We start from the raw sequence: 18714 nt of genomic DNA, 5'->3' as shown, positions 1-18714 counted from the left end.
TGAGGAGAATGCAGCTGTAGAAAAAAATCAGAGTATCCTTAGGATTATGTGCACAAAAAGATGAGAAATTTGGAACCGAGCCATTATGAAACGTGGGATTCGCTAGTTTGCCATCAAGTGAGTGGGTTTCGACTGGATACCATTATGAACAATTACTTACCTGCTATAATGCCATTTGGCCATCTAACCAACACTAAAACAGGTTTTAATCTAATCACAGGAAACGATCGGACAGGTTTGCCCTCGGCATCAAATGTACTTTCTCGTTCTTTCCAGGTCACGCGTTTCTTTTCCTGTGACCGCGCACAAGGGAGATAGAGCTTCTTCTCCCCATCGAGCTCGAGCTCCCGGTGGCGCGCCGCCGAGCCCCTTTCCCACGCTCGCCCTGTCCGTTCCCCCCTCCACGCCTGCAGGGCGCTTGCGTCGGCACTCTCTGGTCCTCGCGCCGCCTCCTGGAGTCGGTCATCGTTCGGCTGCCGCCCAGAAGCTCTCCACCGCCGGCGTCGTCGATGCCCTCCACCTCGGGCGCTCCTCCTGCAACAGCTGTAAGGGAACCGGCGTTTGCATTTTCGATTTTATGTTTGGTTCAAAGTATGCGTACAAAATAATCAGTATCCTCTGCTTCCTAAAATCCTAACCCTAGGTTATAGAAGAAAGGGAGAAAGAAGGTAGTTTTGAGATGGAGTCCTTCTTAATTGATGATTTCCATGGGTATGTTGTGCTATCACCTTGTTGTTAGTTGTCGAGTAGCAAGCAAGCATAGTACCAGTGCATTTTGCTAACCTCTAACCATGGTCATTTTTAACCTATTGATTTCCAGCATTGATGATGAGCCTTTAGCAATTGTAGAAGCTCCTATTCGACATGATCAGCAACTAGCTGCTATTGATTGGGACACACTACATATTTTTGATAGTACAGATGAAGAAGGAAGGATAGAAATAGTTGATGGTAACCAAATGTATGTGCTATTGGGGCTAAGAGATGAGGATGACGCTGCCGAGAAGGGTAGTGAAACTTCTGAACAGGCAGATAGTGCACGTGCTGCTAGTGGCAATGTCTCCTTTGTCGACAATGACACTCTTGGTGCAGCCATCCCTGTTAATGATGACATACCAGGGGAAAGGGTGGTGGTGCATGATCCGGATAATCCTTGTATGGATATTGGAACTGTGTACCCGAGCATGCGTGAATTTAGGTTGGCTATGAGACAGTTTGCTATAAATGAAGAGTTTGAGTTGCAAATCGTGAAAACCGACCCGAGTCGATTTATTGGTGATTGCAAAGGGGAGCTACAAGTGCCCATTAAATGGAACGAAGAAAAGGCAAGTGTTGAAATGTTTCAATCAAATTGTTGCCATTTAATTATTTTCTAATAACTCTATTTCTCTAACACGCAGGAAGAGAAAGCCTCGAAAAAACACAACTAAGTATGGGGAGAATGCCAAAGTGCCAACACAAAAGAAGTCAAAAGGAGGTGAGGGAGGTACTACTGCCCATGGAAGGGAGGAATGTGTTGTTGTCCAAGAAATGGAGATTGTTGCTGTTGTTCAAGTCATGGAGCAAGGTGATGCTGCTGTTGTTCAAAACCCAACTAAGCCTACAATGGAAACAATTATAAATGACAGCCCAATTAGGGTCACCAGAAGGTTAGTAACTGAAGGAAAACAAAAGCATGTTGTTTATGCTCCTAAGACATGTACTGAACGTTTGCTGTTTCACTTGCAGTCGACTTGCAATGCTATTGGCAGATGGTACAACTTCACAGGAAGGTCTGCCATCAGCATCATTCTCAAACAAGATGACACCTCCTAAGAAGTTGACACCTAGGAAACTGAGATGCTGATTTGTGAAATCAGCTAGTATTTGTTAGTACCATGTATCTGAGATGTGAACTCACCTACTATTAGTAGCATGTATCTGAGAAGTGAACTCAGCCTTTATGTATCTGTGAAAATTTGATATGGCTGCTAGCCTTTATGTACCTGAGAACTCCGCCTTTATGAACATCAACGTTGTGCTCAAATTGAGATGGATGCTTGCCTTGATGTGAATTCAGCCTTTATGTATCTGAGAAAAATTGAGCATGTATCTGAGAATGTTATTTCAGTTTTCATTTGTATTGTGGCTGACTAGCTAATTTTGCTTCTGTATTGTGGAGAAATTCCCTTATGTACTGTATGCAAATCTTATTGCAGGTTTGCTGCTACACACTTGAGCAAGTAGCAGTTTGACTGACAGGTAGCAGTTCGACTAGATAAATGGATCTGGCAAATCCTATTCACAGGTGAGTACTGGCGCAAGGGGCGGGAAAGGGCAGGCGCGAGAATGGATAGCGCAGGCACGAGAAAGTGCATTTGACGTCGAGGGCAAACCTGTCCGATCGTTTCCTGTGATTAGATTAAAACCTGTTTTAGTGTTGGTTAGATGGCCAAATGGCATTATAGCAGGTAAATCATTGTTCATAATGGTATCCAGTCGAAACCCACTCACTTGATGGCAAACTAGCGAATCCCACGTTTCATAATGGCTCGGTTCCAAATTTCTCACAAAAAGATAAAGGTATTTATAAGATTCAGGATAAAGTGACAGATTTCTACTATTGCAATGACTTATATGTTTATATTAATTTTGGATGGTTTTTAACAAATCGATTTTTATAGAGCTAACTAAAAAGCTAAACGTTTGACAGTTCACAACAGCTTTTGGTAGCGAGAAACTGTAAAAAGCTGAAACAAACAGGATTATAACATAGTGGCTGGTTACAACTTACAACAATTGGTTACAACTTACAACAAATAGTTTACACATCATACAGCACTGAAGCTCCTCGAACTGCAGCGTTACAACTCACGAATAAAAACAGGCGTTACTTAAAATCTCCAGACCACTGGAAGACTTAATGCATAAATTCGGTGTCAGATAGTATCACCGAAACAGTGCGGGTACATGGAACAAGTCAGGATATTTTCTTGGTGAAGGTAGCTCAGCATCTCAGCAGTAAAACATGACACGCTTCACGTTTTCCTTGAGAGCAGGTAGGGGCCTGACCGCAACACTCCCCGCTCCTCTCATGCTGCGTGCCGCACCTGGTGGAGGGCCACGGGCACCACTGGCCATTGAGCCACTGTCAGAGGTATCTGGCTCCATGTAGAAGCGAGCTCGGAAGGCTGCCAGATGAGCATAGTATGCCGGGGGCACTGCAAGCAAGCAAGCAACGGTCAACAATTTGTTTTATGGACTAGCACCGCAATGGGTTGCCAAAGTAGACAACAGACTGAAGTAATGTTCTCAAGCTGGGCTTACCAATTGACACGGAGCGGGTGCACCTAGCGTACCTGAAAAAGCGGAAACAATGTTTAACAGGGAGTTAAAAGAGTGGGTGGGGAAATAATTGATTGATGGAGCAGTAGATGTATTACGTGTAGCATAGGTTGTTTGTCAGAGTCTGCAGCTCATCAGCTGTGAACTTGTTCTCGTCCCACAGGACATGGTAATGAGCAGGGCGGCTTGTTCCCTAACGGGTGTGAACCTCAAGTCAGTGATCAGCCCATTTCACCGAGGGATGAATTGAAAAGAGGTATGAAAAAAAAAACAACCTGAATGCCAGCATGGCTACACAGGTAGAAATCAAATTCAGTAGGATGGCAAATCTTCGAATCAACCACGGTGCCTAAATTCAGATGAAAAAGGAAGTTTGTGATCAGATCCAAATTAGACATGCTAAGCCCAAAAAAAGAGAGCACCAGGAACTAACCAGGCAGTATGTTTCCGCTTCTATCAACTGTACGCTGATCGTTGTGGTTATTAGCAAACAGCCTAGTGTGATGTCGTTTCTGCACCACGACAAAAGTAACTGGAGGCTGGTAGTTGGGCTCCAAGGATGCACATGCCTGTTTCCATGGTTTCGCGAGGATAGTCAGAGGGGGGGAATGAAGAACAAAGTCAAATGAATCCCTATGTAACTACATGTACCTTTCTGATGGCATCAAGTTCATACAACAATACTTGATAGAACTGTCCCTCACTGACACCATCCCTGAAATTCAAAACTGTTTAGTACATTGAGAAACAGATCAGGAAAGTTGGCCGGTCAAGGATAATAACCTGTAGAATATGATCCTCTGGGGCTTCTGTCCAGTTGCTCTCTTGAAAGAAATGAGAAGTTCCCTGCAATAAAAAGATTTTATGCATAGAGCAGAATCCAAAGATGGAGAACCGTGGATAAATCTCATCATCTCAATATGGATCATACTTTATCATGCCACCAGTTACTGTCCTTCTCTGTGGATCTTGCCATACTTTGAAAAGATCCTGTATCAGCTCCTGGCGATGGGCTTGGGCACTCACTAGTCCAGCATATTTGGTGACCTCAGGCCAGTCTTGCGAAGCAACCACCTAGGAAGGGAATAATATAGTAAGAAGTAAAAAGTGAAACTTCCAGGTTAGACTATGCGAACTTCTGGCCTTCTATAATTGAGACAAGTCCTGCACTTACAGCTGCAATGGAAGGACTGGAATCTTCTCCAGGATGTGGATGGGTAACATCAGCACCAAATATTATGGTCGGTCTGTCACTGACAAGGGGGATTCTCCTTGTCAAAGCATCTACAAGTACAGTATTCCTTCCACCAACCTGAAAAAGGTAGGAAAACTGTGAGAAAACTAACAGTTCAGGAGTGACTTAAGGATAGAAGTATAGAGAGATTTTACCTTAACATTTATTTTGAGTGCAACATTTGCAAGATACTGCTTGCTCATCTTAAAAACATGTTTAGTCAGACAACACTGGGAGACCAATCCGAGATCAGTCTCACAGATCCTTTTGAGATCCCCTGAGAAATGAAAACAGTGCTGATGACCAAATGTATCCAGCGGACAATGTTTAAGTGTCTTTTGGAAGAGATCATTACCATATAAGGAACCATTAATGTCAGGCAGTATTACAATCAGCAGATCAAGTTCCCTCCCCTGTGGCCTCAGTATGTTCATTGCATCTTGATAACGTGCCTTCAACGCTCTTTCAACATGTTCTGGCCTTGCAGTCACTGGAGGCAGCACAGGCTCAAGGGAAAAATCCTAAAGGGAAAGGAAAATACAGAGTAAATAACAAAAAGAACCAACAGATATTGTGCAAAAATGATAATTGAAGGAAAAAGACTTACCATTCCTGATATTTGGCACATGATTGCCAGTTCATGACAGAAACCCCTAGCGGCACTATCTTGCACATTCCGAGAGAAGTTAATACATGCCCAGTTGCTGACTCTGCCACCATTTACCATTTTCTACCCAGAAAAAGAAGACAGACAAAGAAGAATAGACAAGAAAGTTATGACTCATGAGATTATTAAATCAATCAACAAAAAGGGAGCATGCAGACAGAAGGCAAGCAAAACGTAAATGGATTCAGGGCGACACCACATTCATCTACGGTGGTGCACAGGCACCATCAATAGAAAATTTGTGCAGTACTAGATGACCTATTTTGACCTTTTCAATGAACTCAAAATGATGATGTTACTACAAGTTTGTACTTGTGTGCACCACCATAAATTTCGGTTTTAGCTTCAGTCCTGTCTAGATTACAACAGTGTAAAATCATAATCCATATGTTTCATTTTGCAGTTGTCGTATTGCATAAAAGACGGTTGTAAACTGTTCAAGAGTAACCTGGGGGGCACCCCAGATAGTTCAGAGGTTCTTCGTAGAGCCTTCTTTCTGAGTATATAATGCAAAATCAATCCCTCCAACAAAATTTCATGTCAAGATAGTTAGATCCAAGAATGTTGAGGTAACAAGATAGCAAAAAGGCATGCCTCACAAAAAAAGAGGAAATTAAGTACCGCGAAACAAAGAACTTAATAATACGTATGACTATGTAACTTGGACAAAAGAACTTATTTGATGAGGCAGCTATTAGCCTAGTTGTTGGGGCAACTCTCCTTTATTTTTCCACTTATTTAATCTGGGTGGTTCGCACCCAATGTTATCACATAAGAAAATTAATTACAATCAAAGAAATCACGGGAAGAGTTGAGTTTTATCTAGACATTTCAGGACAAAGGCATACCTTATTCATCATGTTCCATTGGCCAACTCTGGGCAAAACATCCTTCTCTCGGCCACTATCATGGTATTTAAGCTAATTACAAAATGCACAAATTCAACATCAGCAGCCATGAACAGCATATGCACAAATTTGGAAAACAAAATGCCAAGATGTTGTTAGAAGTCATGCTGTTAACTTACCCTTGGTGGTGGCAGAACACGAGCTTCAACTGCAGCAAGGCGTTCATCAATTCTTATACCAAATTCCTGTGCATACGGGTCTTCATAGTACGCATTGTGATGCACAGTCTGATAAAATGCAAAATAAGGAAGTAAGTCAGAATCATAAATTCAGCTGACTGACGTTGGTAAATACAAAACCAACAAAACATCTGTACCATATTATGTTTAAACATTACACAGTATTCCAAAAAAAACAGATGGCACTATTTATCAGAAAAATACAATTTACATAAACATTTTAATAATCAAACAACTGTTGCAGATACCCTGTTACCAGACCCAGAAAGACAGATCATTTTAGATGCACAGGCAAATGTATAATCTGTTAGAGTGGACGCACTAACCAGTTCAACCCAAAAGCTTAATCTAATGGAAGGTAGTCAATCCACTTATACACTTCAACACCCCCACTCACATGCAGCCAGAGAGAAAGGCGCAAACGCAGCGAGAGAGAAAGACGTAAACGGGAAAATAAATGGGTGGAGGCACAAATAAAGCCTTTGCCAGGACTCGAACTCGAGACCTTTGACTTTGATACCATGTTAGAGTGGACGCACTAACCAGTTCAACCCAAAAGCTTAAGCTGATAGGAAAAGGTAGTCAATCCATTTATACACTTCAACACCCACACTCACATGCATCCAGAGAGAAAGGCGCAAACGTGAAAATAAATGGGTGGAGCCACAAATAAAGCCTCTGCCAGGACTCCAGGACTCGAGACTTTTGACTTTGATATCATGTTAGAGTGGATGCACTAACTAGTTCAACCCAAAAGCTTAAGATAATGGGAGAAGGTAGTCAATCCACTTGTACACTTGAACACTTCAACATAATCATGTTAAGAAAAGACAAGTGGCGACACTTCGTAGTGCACCTAAATCCTGAAGAATGCACATGCAAATGTGTAATGCTAAAAGGCTTGAAAACTGCTAACCACATGCTATAATTAAAACATGGTTAAACATTTAAATACATAAGATGTATACACTGATAAAATAACTCATAGGAAAACATATGATAAACAGCCACCTGTAAAATGTCCAGCTCACGCTCTTGAGGGCGCTGGCAGGTCACTTTCAGTAAAGCAGTGATTTGTTTCTCATTGAGTCGCTTTGAGTAACGCTGTCCTTCAACTATCTTGCAAACCTAAAATTGTATATTTCAAAGCCGTAATCACTTACGATAATACTGAAGCTGGATGTAGCATTCAGAGACCATTCAAATAGACAAGCGGAATATAATAAATCCAAGTTCAATGGAGATAGTGGAAGACCACAGTTGAGGACACTAACCTCCATAGGCAGATAATTTGGTCTTTGTTGATTGCCCACTTGCAAGCACGGTAAAGTGGTGTGCTGGATGCTAAAACCATAAGTCTCCATGAAGTATTGGACCACAGTCTTCACAGTACCACGATCATCAACAGGGAATCTATCACAAAGAAACCAACAAATCATGTCAGTGCATTATTCTTTAAGCCTTTAGCTCATACCAGCAATGGAAGACACATACGATAGCTCTCTTGTTGCTTGTGAGGTGAGGCCAGAAATGCGATACTTTCTGCGCATGTTTCCCCTGTGAGTGACCTCAACCTTCACACCTCTTAAGGCTTTTTTGATCTACAAAGGAATAAAAACAACAGTAACTCAACACCAACTAAGCATAAGCTGAAGTTGCTATCAAGTAGGCAAGGTAATGATTCAAACCTTCACGCGATCAGAATCAGACAATGGCCTAACTGAAATATCTCTATTAAGAAGCTGAGCAACAAAATCAATCACAGGGAGAGGCTCGATAAATGCAGTAGAGGACATATCTGCAAGAGCACAAATCAAAGGCTAAGAAAAGACCAATACTGATTCATAAACTACACTGGGAGTCCATTGAACTAGAATTTAGGTAAAATACGCCATGGATCATGTGTGGCAACTGAAAGATAAACAATGAAACAAAAAGGTTGAAATAATAGTATCTAACCAATATTCAGTGAAAGGCCCATCTGTGTCGGCCTTATGCTTTGGTAAAAACCGCGCCAACTTTCCAAACCCTCACCAAGTTGCTGACGTCTCCCTAAGTTGGGAGAATAAAATGACCTACCAACAGGAGAATACCTGCACAAGAAAAATGTAAGGCAATGAAGACTTTGACATTTGCCATGGAAAAAGTAACTAATAAATACAACTAGCTCAAGATCACCTCGCAGTAGGCAATTCACGTAGTACAATGTCAAGCACTTGAAGAGCTTCTTGAGGAGCGTCTGCTTGCCTTCCAGCTAGAAACATAGCCAGATGATGGAGATCAGCACGGGCCGCAAATTTGATCACCACCCTAAATACTCTCTCGCGCCTTCAATCAGAAAGTATTACAGCAGTCAGCATGAAATTTTGCATATGTTTTAAATACAGACATAGCATAATCCTACACCTTTGTCCGCCCTGGCCACCGCCAACACTATCTTCCTCATCTTGCAAGGTAATTTCAAATGTCATAGAAGTAAAAGGCAATGGTCCAGCGGTATAAAGGCTCTTTCTTCCATCGTACGCAGGTAGACGCCCGCCCAAATGGGATTGTCTATATAGTGTTACAAGCTCTCCCATGACAGCACGATTAACGCCACGTGAAGTAACTTCAGGTGTTATAGTTACCTGATGACAAAAGATTGGTGAACAGAAATAACAACATAAATAACTGACATGAAACTATTCTCAACGAGGAACTTACATCATATTGGTGAAGGTCTTTGTCAGGAAGCTCAGCAAAAAAATGATTCGCCTTCACAATGCACCTGTCCCCATAAGTGCCCTTGCCGGGGCGTAATGGGAATCGAACCGATTTGCTTGATGCTGGTGCCACTTGAACTTCTTGACTCATGGAACTCTGACCATGAATGGCAAGTTGCTCAAACTGTTGCTGGACTTGTCCAGAGCTCACCTCTGCCATAGGCTGTGAGGATGAGCCAGGTCCCGATGGGGATGGTGAAATCACCGGGGCTTGATACTGGACGTATGGGGCTTGGTGCAGCTCGGGAACTGTTCTGGATGGACCTGGAGGAACATTTCGTCCAACACTACCTCCCCTATGCCCACCATAGTATGGCTGTGAAATTCCACCTCTGGAGCGGGCACCACCACGCCCCTGGTACTGTCCCTGGTACTCACCACCTCGTCCCTGGTATTCACGCTGGTGATACTCAGGCAGTCCACCAGGGTGATGTGGACCTGGCCCTCCACGGCCTTGATAATGTCCACCACGACCCTGGTGTTGCCCGCCACCACGGCCACCCTGCTGAGGCACCCAGCCACGTCCTGCCCCAGGTTGTTGAGTCCGTTCAGGCCGCTGTGAGGAACCTTGTCCAGAAGCTCCTGAAGACTCTCCAGAAGTTTCTCCAGAGCCGCCAGGGCCAGTTCTCTTCTTCCTCACCATGATGGGCACTAGCATGACAGGAATGCATCAAGACTTGAGATTGTAAAAATATAATTTATCAAACCTTAACATGAACTGTGTATTTGTTAAAATTTAAAAACAGAGGGTTCTATATTGAGAACTGAAACAGCTTAGGGAGTGAAGAACATTTTGATTGTTTCACCCCTTCTGAGGTTGGCTGCAAACTTCTATTTAAACAAAAGTGGCCAAGTAGAAGGTTAGGGAAATGCGAGAAAGAACATATAAAAAAAGAATGGTCGTACTCGTACAGGTGTCCTCTAGATATCGATTATTTTATTCATTTAATAACAATAACCTTATAATTATACAGACAAGAAGTATACAAAATCAACCATTCACCCTTTCTATTATATTTAAAAAAGATTTATACTAGTACTGTCATTCATAATATTCATGATACAAACGGTATAGATGTACAAACAAAAAAAGAATAAAAGAAGAAATGTATGAATGAGAAATATGCAGCACTGAACAAGTCACCAGAAGATACCGATTTCATCTACACACAAAATGATAAATATCCTGCCGCTAAGGTCTTGTTTGGGAGCAAGTGGAATGGAGAGAATTGATGGGGCTAGAATCCCTCATCTTGAACGCTACCTTGGGTCACCATTAAGATAACATCAAACGACTCGGTAGTCGGTAAACATTGAAAGAAACATGATGTTTTTTTTACAATGCCATGCTGCATCCTTGAGTGTACGAAATTGCATACTCTATGGTCTCCGCTTGCACTTGTAATCAAGGTTGAGAGTTCACACTAAGTGAGAACATCGAGAAGTAGGCGTAAACTATGCCTAGAACACATCCGAAGTCATAGCGGAGGCTGCATTTTCACTCGTCATAATGTGATGCACTAAAAAGAACCCTCATTTGTTAGCCAGATACAGAGACAACAAAAAATAGCACCCTAAACACAGATGGATACCATGGTACAGCAGGGAAAATACACATAAACGGAGTGGGGGTTTTACCCTAACGTAGAGGCAAATAACCATACAAGCATGTAGCCAGTAGAGGGAGGTAAGGATATATCACTATGCTGAGGCTTTAACGAAGTCGTCAGTTCACCACGAATATGAGAACTGGACACCTGAAAGAACTTTCAGATGTTCTTTATCTCACAGAGGAATTAATCATCCCGTTCCACATTGCGCGCCCAGCGTAGACAAGCTAAAACTATCACAAAAACAGCTGGTAATCGTCAAGTTCTCATTGGATCAGCCCACAGCCAGCTTAGAACCGGACAAATCAACCGACAGACCCCACAAAATCCACGAGCGCCCACCTCGAGCTCGTTCACTTGAAACACCAACACCGGACACCGCTGCAACGCAGCAACCCACCCCGGAACGGAAACGATCGAAAGCTGAAGCTACGCACACCGCACTGAGGCAGCATGCGAAAAGCAGCAGATCTAGTAGATTACGCGAGGGAGCAATACCTGAGCAGGCTCGGCCGACGGCTGCGCGCGGGATGGGAACGGAGGCGGAGTGCTAAGCTCCTAACTCCACTGCCGCAGCGCTGCTGCTGTACTGGGTGCTCCACTGCGTGCCCACGAGCACCACCACCTCTCCGCCTTTTTTGAGGAGGGGAGGGGGGGAAGGCGACGGCCGCTTGTGGTTAATTAGCGGCAGCGGCAGTGCGGGCGCGGCTCACTGGAGAAAGCGCCGAAGCGAGGGCAGGCAAGGCAGCGGCAGGGCAGGGTGGGCTGGGTGCCCGTGTCAGGGGCAGGGGGCAGGGGGCAGGTCGCGGGGCGGGTCGCGTCGCCGTGGACCCGCGTGACCCGTTCTGGCACTGACGGCGTGGGACCGAGCCGTACAAAGGAGGACACCTCGGGCGCGACGCCACCGATGCGATTAGTGGGGCTAATCAAGCGTTTAGGCGCAAAGGACGGGGGGGACGGAACGGGTGTCCGGAGTGGATAATCGTGCCCAGGGCCCAAAGACCTGTTTCGGCTGCTGATTGGATCGCCTCGCTCTCGCGCCCCGTCTGCACTACGGGCTGATTTGATGATTAGGGATCCTAGGAAATCTATGAGGAAGGAATTCTTTTGCAATTAAATTTTGAATAGCAAGAGGATTTCTTTCTCTCGGGATCCCGTCACCAAATCAGCCCTACGTGATCATTCATGCCCGCAGGCCGCAGCATCAGACCCTCACTACCATCGACGCACAGGTAGGCAAAAAAGCGTACGGCGTGGAAGGGAAACAGACGATGACGAGTGTGGGTACGGTGGTTCGCCGGTGCTGGGTCGCTGTCAAATGCAGTCCCGTTTCGACAACCCGTCCAGGCCCGTAAGAGGTAAACAGAATGAGTCAAACGGGCGCCTCCCGACGCACGCAACAAACCGAAACCATTAGCGGCAGTAGCATTTGCTCTCGCACCAAACATCCAACGAGCACAGGCCTACTACTACGGCCACCCTACCGGGTCAATGGCTCAGATCGGCTCCGCATAGCCGGCAGTGCGTGGGTGGGGCCACCGCTAAACTGTTCAAAACGCTGGCCCACGGGACAACGTACGGACACCACGCACGCGATGACACTCCGAGCCCACCGACCTCGCGGGCCCAGCGTGCAGCTGGAGGGGTGCACATTCTGCGCGTCGCGCAAGTTACCCGCTGGATGGATACTTGTATAGGACGCTGTGTGTCCGGCTGCGAGAGCCGTACAGGGCGCGCGGCCACCCGTTGCTCTGCTGGGCCCGGGGCCCGATGACGGGGACGGTGTGGAGCCCGCAGTCGGGGGTAGGGGGGTGTAGTCGGGTGAGGGCTCTTTCGCTCAGGCTAGGGCGGCCAGTGTCCAGTGGGCTGCCTCGGGCCTCACAACCAGAATTGACACAACCGGCCGCGGCCGCGGCCGCCCTCCCGGCCTTCTCCAAAGCCTGCGCCCTGTAGAGGCTACGGCCGGGACGGCGAGACAGCGGCGCTCTAGGTGGCGCTCCGCAGACGCAGGGCTGCAGGAATCGACGTATCGTACCGTTCCTCGTAGCGGTGCCCGTGTTGCTATCTAGGTACTGCGTACTATGATACAGCGGGTATCACGTCGATCGTACGCCACGGTCCCTGCTGTCTTGGTTTTGGTGGAAGGTCCAGACAGTTCTTCTCGTCGCCCGTATCCGTGCTTCAGAGCTCACATCGGGGGCGCGGGGAGCACAGTCAAAAAGATTTGCTGGGGGCACCCGTGGTCCGGTGCAAAAAAAGATATGTGTAGTCCGGTCCTATAACTGTTAACGGGTTGTCACCACGATCTTTGTTGCAAAGCAATAAATTCAGTGTTGACTTGACGATATGTCTACGTAACACCGAACGCCACTAGCTGTCCCTGCAGTAGCACCTTGCCTTTAGCATTAACGAAAAACAAAATCCGTAAATAATGAAATAAAGACAGTTTTGGTGACCATAGTTACACAGCAGATATACTCATATCCATGTCCTATTTATAGAGCTAACGGACGTATCAGGCAGGACTGCTGTTGTCGCAGCAAAACACAATGACAACAACTATTATCCAAGCAGTCCTTCTGTACAAGCGTACAAGCAAATCATCTAATTAATTAGATTACGATCCAACCACAGATACAACCATAGATTGTTAGAGGTTTTTTTATAAAGATTATTAAGTTAGTGGTGGAAGAGTTTAAGTGTTAAATGTGACCTATTGTTCGATCACGATCTAATGAATCAGATGATTTACTTACACGTTTGCGCAGAATGACTTCTTGCATAGCTGTCGTTGCCACAATGGAATTTCTACTCAATATAGAGGTTAAGCGGGCGGCCGCTAGCCCGCTACTATATTCGCGACCGTGACTCAGCGCTCGGTGGTCAGAGCTTTGTGACCGGCCATTTCGTCTCAAACATTTGTATGAAAACGGTACTAGATCCACTTTTGTGTTCCTGACACGCCGACAAACATTTTTATTTGGTATATTTAATATGGTGTTTCTTAAGGGAACTCTAATAACTTAATTTAAAAACTATACAAGAGTTTGTCTTTATAAGACTACCATATTTAGTCTAGCGTCTAAAGTTTAGTCTCTAACATATTTAATTCCAGAGATTAAAAGTATTTAGAACACATTAAATTATTCATAAGAAGACAAAATTTCCTCTTATCGTTCTCCCACCATTAGAACTATACTAGCCAAGTGCCCATGTATTGTTGCAATTTAATTAACAAAATCAATTATTTTATAACTCAAGTGAACATGTGGTGGGATGGAAGACTCTTTCAGTCTTTTTAATACCAGGTTTCGAACCCCACCTTAGAGCACTCTCCTCTTTGAGAGAATTCGTTCGATCGTGCCACGAAGAGAGGGTGACGCAATAGCAAACTCCTACTTTAAAGTACAGTATTAATTTTTTTTTTTGAACGGATGAAATTTTTGTGTGGGAATTAAAGCCGGTGTGCAGGATTCCCGGTCAACCGCAAGATGTGCTTTGCTGACACTACGGTGCAAGCGGGCGGACCTGGCGCGCGACGTGACTGTTCGCTTGAGCCGATGGCACGTGGTTAGGGATGTAATTAGTTCGAACAGATATTAATTATACCGTATTTGTTTTTTTTATTTTTCACTTTATGTTATATTGGATGTGGAATTGTGTTAGATAAGATTAAATATCAATTTTGAGTATACAAATACATATATAAATCGGATATGCACTAGATACTGAGTATTTAGACTCCAATAAGTATCAAATATCAGTCCACTTCGACAAATCGACCTCTTAGAAAAATCAAATTTAAATACATACAGATAATATTCGTAATATTTACATCCTAGTTCCCTACTGTCATGGCTCGGCCAGCCTACGGAGTGCGGACCGGACCGCGTCAAATGACACGTGAACCTAAGCGCGGGACAAGGACAGTCGTCGCCGACGTACCATCCGGCACGGCGCGTGGGCCCTCCTCTACCCCTTGCCAAAAGCCGCTCGGAGGTCGAAACGTGTCCCACAAAGGGCGGGGTGACCTCACCTGCACGACGGCGGGGCTGTGTGTGTGTACAGTGTAGTACTGCTGTACAGTAGCTGTACTGCACCCCTGCGGCCCTGCCCATGGTGCCGTCCGTGGGCCCGCCGCGCGTGGCACTGGTTTGGTTGCTACTGTACGGCACAGCGTGACGCACCACGCACGAGCACGAATGCACGATCCCCCCTCCCTCCTCTCCAGCCCGACCCCCACCCCACGATGTCACGGCCTTGCTGCGCTTGCCGCCATGGACGGGCCCCCATCGCGCGGCGGCCCGAGGCGGAAAGATCCACCACGTATCCAACGCCTCTTGGATATCACAGATGGGCACGTTACTGTTCCGCGCGACGCAAGTGCCAAATCCGCAATGGCTGTCTCTCTTTTTTTTTTCTATTGTCGGCAGCTTGCACGCGTCGGTGCCAGGTCTGGTTACTGTTTTGGCTGGTGCGTTTTGGATCTTGCTGTTGTGTGTTGTCTTTTGCGAATACAGAATCTAATAAGAAGGCTCACAAATTAAAGTTGCTGCATATACAGTAGTCATTACAAAAAAATGCTGTAGAAACTGGGTGGGGAAACAAGATTTCAAACAAGAGTTTGATGAACCGCGCTGTGCTCGATAATGATGTGCTAACACAAAAAAAAGGCTGTTTAGATCCCTTAGGCTTTGTTCGTTTCCGTCGGATTGCACCCGGAATCGTTCCACCTAATTAAAGTTTATATAAATTAGAGAAGCAATCCGGTTAGGAATCGTTCTGACCCACCAATCCGGTAGAAACGAAAGGCCTTAGACTAAGGGTCTGTCTGGAACCCTAAAGCCAATAGCTAGCAATCTGATACTCCCTTCGTTTCGTTTTAGTTGTCGCTGGATAGTGCAAAATTAAATTATCCAGCGACAACTAAAAAGAAATAGAGGGAGTAGATTATTAGTTGCAATAGGCCAACTAATTATTAGCTATTTAACTGACTAACTATTAGTTGATCTGTTTAGAACCTTTAACTATAGATTGATAATTGATTGAACCTACGAGCCCTTTTTCGTTGTTGTCTTTTTTAAAGAAAAGTTTAACACTCCAAACATGTCACAACTAACACGAATTCATAAAAAATATAGATCTATATAAAATTCACAAACAATGATACATATCGAACTAAATTAGGAAAAAAAAATAGAAACCTTAGAGGTCACCCTCGCATGTTTTAGTTAAGTTAGAGAAAAATAGAAACTCAATAATAGGAGCGATAGCTTTGGGCGGGCATCGAGTGGACACTAGGATAGTGTTTAGTTTCAGATTATTGTAGGAGGGAACCACTTCGTCTCTAATTTGTTTTTGTTTAGATTAGTTTCATGTAGGATAGATTATATAGGATAGAGTGATTTAAAAAAATATAAAGTATGCTTAAATATTGAATCATGCGGCTACTCAAAATCTCTTTGACGGAGCCGCTCTCTGGTATAGAGTCGCTCTATCCCAACTCGCTCCGGAACCAAACACTACCTAAGTGTAGTTTTGAATGGATAAGGGACAATAATGTCTTTGGCCATGCTTAGTTGCTTTTAGTTGTTCTAACCCGGTCACTAAGGATGCGTTTGGTTGCGGAACAACTAGGGACAACCAGGATAGAGACGTCCTCTTTTGTCCCTCAAATTTTGAGGGATAATACTATTCCAATCCCTAATTCTAAACCAAACAACCTTATTTGAGGGATAGTTCCATCCTATCCTGTTCTATCATTGCAACCAAACATATCCTAATTGTTAATTGGGGTCTAGCTGACAATAAGTTAAGATTTTAGCTGGCCAGCTTGAAACACTTACAATTAATTGTAGCTAACAATTATCTATAGATGCTCTAGAGAGGCCCTTATAGCTAAAATTAGCAGATGAGGTCCTGAAACACGCCTGCTAATAGGTTTATTAACTCTTAGCAAATGGAGGTGAGGAGGTGCTAATGTCTGTGGGGACATTACAGCATGCATGAATGAATAGCAGACCGTGAGCAGCTGTGGCATGCATGGCCGTCAAGGCAGCCCCCGGCAGTGTGAAAAAAAGACGATCCATCCAATCCATGTGTTGTAGTCGTGCCGTGCTAACACTGGCATTGGGTCCTCCGAGAGTCCGAGGTAGCTGGTGGCGTCCTGTTTGACTGGCTCCACGCCTGTTTACAAGCTGCTGGCTTGTTTCTCTCGGTCAAGCTCTATGCTCGGCTGCTGGCTGAACTTGCCATGCATTCACCCACAGCAGCCCGCACGTTGCTTGTCTACCCCCCCATATCTCACTAACCGCAGGCTTTACTTCACTGGTGACGGACGGGTAACGACGACGCGACCCAAAGCTAGGAACAGGCTAGGCTCACAGCAGCTATCCGGTCGGCGAACTGTTGTTCATCGAGGGCCCGAGCGCAGTCGCTGTAGTCTGTAGGTCGCCAATAGTGTAATGTGACGAAACCCAGTCGATCGGCCGGCATGGGCGCGACCATTGCGAAGGAACAGCGCCCTCGACAGGTCGCGCGCCGAGACAGACATGAAGGGAAGGGACCGACGTGCACGAGCCGCGAGCGCGATTCCTCCACGCCGAAAGGCCGCGGTCAAAGGAGCCCCCCCATGGCTAGCGCCCAGCGGCGCACAATCATGAACGCAAACTGTGCGATCTGAAGGGACGGGACGACACAGGCAGATGCTCATGCACAGCAGATAGAGCCGTAGCAGCAGCAGAAGCGAGCAAAAGGCGAAAACTGGAAGCGGGAAGATGAGGAAGGAGTGGGGGACACACGGGCGTACCTTGACGGGGGCGCCCGTTGTTCTCCACCCGCATCGCCATGTCAAGGTCACACATCGTCCACGCCGCGCGCGAAAGCCGAAAGACAAGGCCGGCACCCGGGTCGCGGCCACTTCCGTCGTCTGTCTGCCGATCGAGGGGAAGAGATAGGCCCTCGTGCCTGGGTGGCTCCTGCGGGTGAATCACGAGCGAGCGAGCGAGCTGGAGAGAGATGCCGCCGCGGGGGAGGGGGGGCTTATTGGTGGCTGTGCGAAGCTAGCGATAGCTGGCTGCTAGGGGAGGAAGAGCTGGGTGGGGCTCGGGTTCGGGCTCATCTGCACTGCTGCATCCCTGGACCTGGCCTCGGCCTCGGCCTCGTCGTAAGCAAAAGATATCGGTGATGTAAGCTTCAAGATATGCCCAATTATTGCCGATGGCCCGGAGAAAAAAATATTGCGCCGGTGCAGGTGCTATGCGGCTTCCATTTTTGCTACTGCTAGCTGCTCGTGCTCGCTCCTTGCTAATGCCTTAATGGTGTCGATGAGCAGTCAGCCATCAGAGCCATTAGCTGATCGATGGGCGAGCTTTATCTTCTGTTAGGTGGAGGGCCCCCTTCTCTCCAAATGGGGCTGCCACCATATCTCGATCATATTCGCCATTAAAAAAAAAGCTGGTCAAGCCACAGGAACCTTTGCTAAATAAGGTTATCCACTGGCCCTATTTACCAACTATGGTGCGTCGAAATGACCCGGCCAGCACATATATTGCCTTGCAAGATTTGCACTTTCTAGCGTCCCCAGCTAGCGAAACAAGACGGCACTAGCAAAAGTTTTATAGAAGGGGGCATCTAGCCATCTCATCAGGCCACTGGTTTACCAAGTTGTGATCTAGTCAGACGTTTGAGTAATCCGACGCGCGGTAGTTATCTGAAGCGATGTGCAGGTACGTGATCGCTCACCTAAAATAAATCCGTGCCACACGATTTTAGTTAGTGTCCACGCGAGTTGCAGCTGTTGGAAAGGGACTGGTATGGTTTCATATGGTCTGGAGCCTCTCGTCCGCTTTTGTCGCCAGCCCACCAATTGCTCGATGTTGCCTGACATTCCAATGAAGAAACGTTGTATATATGGCTGGGCTGGGCTGGCCTAGAGGTTGAGTTTCTTTATTTATGAAATACTGCAAACTTGGCACCTCATAAAATGCAAGATTATGTTTGGATTACATCCATAGCAATTGCAGGAGCAT

General features: G+C 45.7%; 2 protein-coding genes across 3 annotated transcripts; one reads left to right on the top strand and one right to left on the bottom strand.

Moving 5' to 3' along the window:
* Window positions 1-324: 324 nt before the first annotated feature.
* On the top strand, window positions 325-2054 carry LOC103646069 (uncharacterized). The gene is made up of 4 exons (XM_020549265.2): window positions 325-545; window positions 644-711; window positions 821-1649; window positions 1729-2054. Exons 1-3 carry the CDS (start codon window positions 510-512, stop codon window positions 1374-1376), a joined length of 660 nt encoding a protein of 219 aa, XP_020404854.1. The 5' UTR covers window positions 325-509; the 3' UTR covers window positions 1377-1649; window positions 1729-2054.
* Window positions 2055-2720: 666 nt separating this feature from the next.
* LOC100304327 (argonaute1c) lies at window positions 2721-17822 on the bottom strand. Of its 2 annotated transcripts, none has more exons than XM_008670002.3 (23): window positions 11183-11710; window positions 9016-9725; window positions 8719-8939; window positions 8491-8640; window positions 8272-8405; window positions 8001-8110; window positions 7807-7913; window positions 7587-7725; window positions 7324-7440; window positions 6253-6360; window positions 6074-6145; window positions 5166-5288; window positions 4914-5079; window positions 4714-4835; window positions 4499-4636; window positions 4256-4398; window positions 4108-4170; window positions 3976-4039; window positions 3758-3893; window positions 3600-3673; window positions 3423-3517; window positions 3307-3338; window positions 2721-3200 (listed from the first exon to the last, which is right to left on the bottom strand). In XM_008670002.3, the coding sequence occupies exons 2-23, from the start codon at window positions 9715-9717 to the stop codon at window positions 2995-2997; spliced, it is 3222 nt and encodes a 1073-aa protein (XP_008668224.1). In that variant the 5' UTR covers window positions 9718-9725; window positions 11183-11710; the 3' UTR covers window positions 2721-2994. The 2 variants fall into 2 exon arrangements, with proteins under 2 accessions (XP_008668224.1, NP_001348340.1); NM_001361411.1 differs by lacking the exon at window positions 11183-11710 and adding an exon at window positions 17493-17822 and having other exon boundaries at window positions 2734-3200.
* Between the last annotated feature and the right edge of the window lie 892 nt (window positions 17823-18714).

Source organism: Zea mays, chromosome 2 (assembly GCF_902167145.1).
Source record: "Zea mays cultivar B73 chromosome 2, Zm-B73-REFERENCE-NAM-5.0, whole genome shotgun sequence".
Lineage (NCBI taxonomy): Eukaryota > Viridiplantae > Streptophyta > Magnoliopsida > Poales > Poaceae > Zea > Zea mays.
This window is presented reverse-complemented; position numbering and strand designations above follow the sequence as displayed.

Excerpts from the sequence above, each read along its gene's own strand:
- LOC103646069 (XM_020549265.2), top strand. The coding sequence starts at position 510 with ATGCCCTCCACCTCGGGCGCTCCTCCTGCAACAGCT. Across the intron at positions 546-643 it reads GCGCTCCTCCTGCAACAGCT|GTTATAGAAGAAAGGGAGAA; the intron begins GTAAGGGAACCG and ends TCCTAACCCTAG. Across the intron at positions 712-820 it reads TTAATTGATGATTTCCATGG|CATTGATGATGAGCCTTTAG; the intron begins GTATGTTGTGCT and ends ATTGATTTCCAG.
- LOC100304327 (NM_001361411.1), bottom strand. The coding sequence starts at position 17,547 with ATGTGTGACCTTGACATGGCGATGCGGGTGGAGAACAACGGGCGCCCC. Across the intron at positions 6,361-7,323 it reads GTGAGCTGGACATTTTACAG|ACTGTGCATCACAATGCGTA; the intron begins GTGGCTGTTTAT and ends GCATTTTATCAG. Across the intron at positions 5,289-6,073 it reads AATGGAACATGATGAATAAG|AAAATGGTAAATGGTGGCAG; the intron begins GTATGCCTTTGT and ends TTTTCTGGGTAG.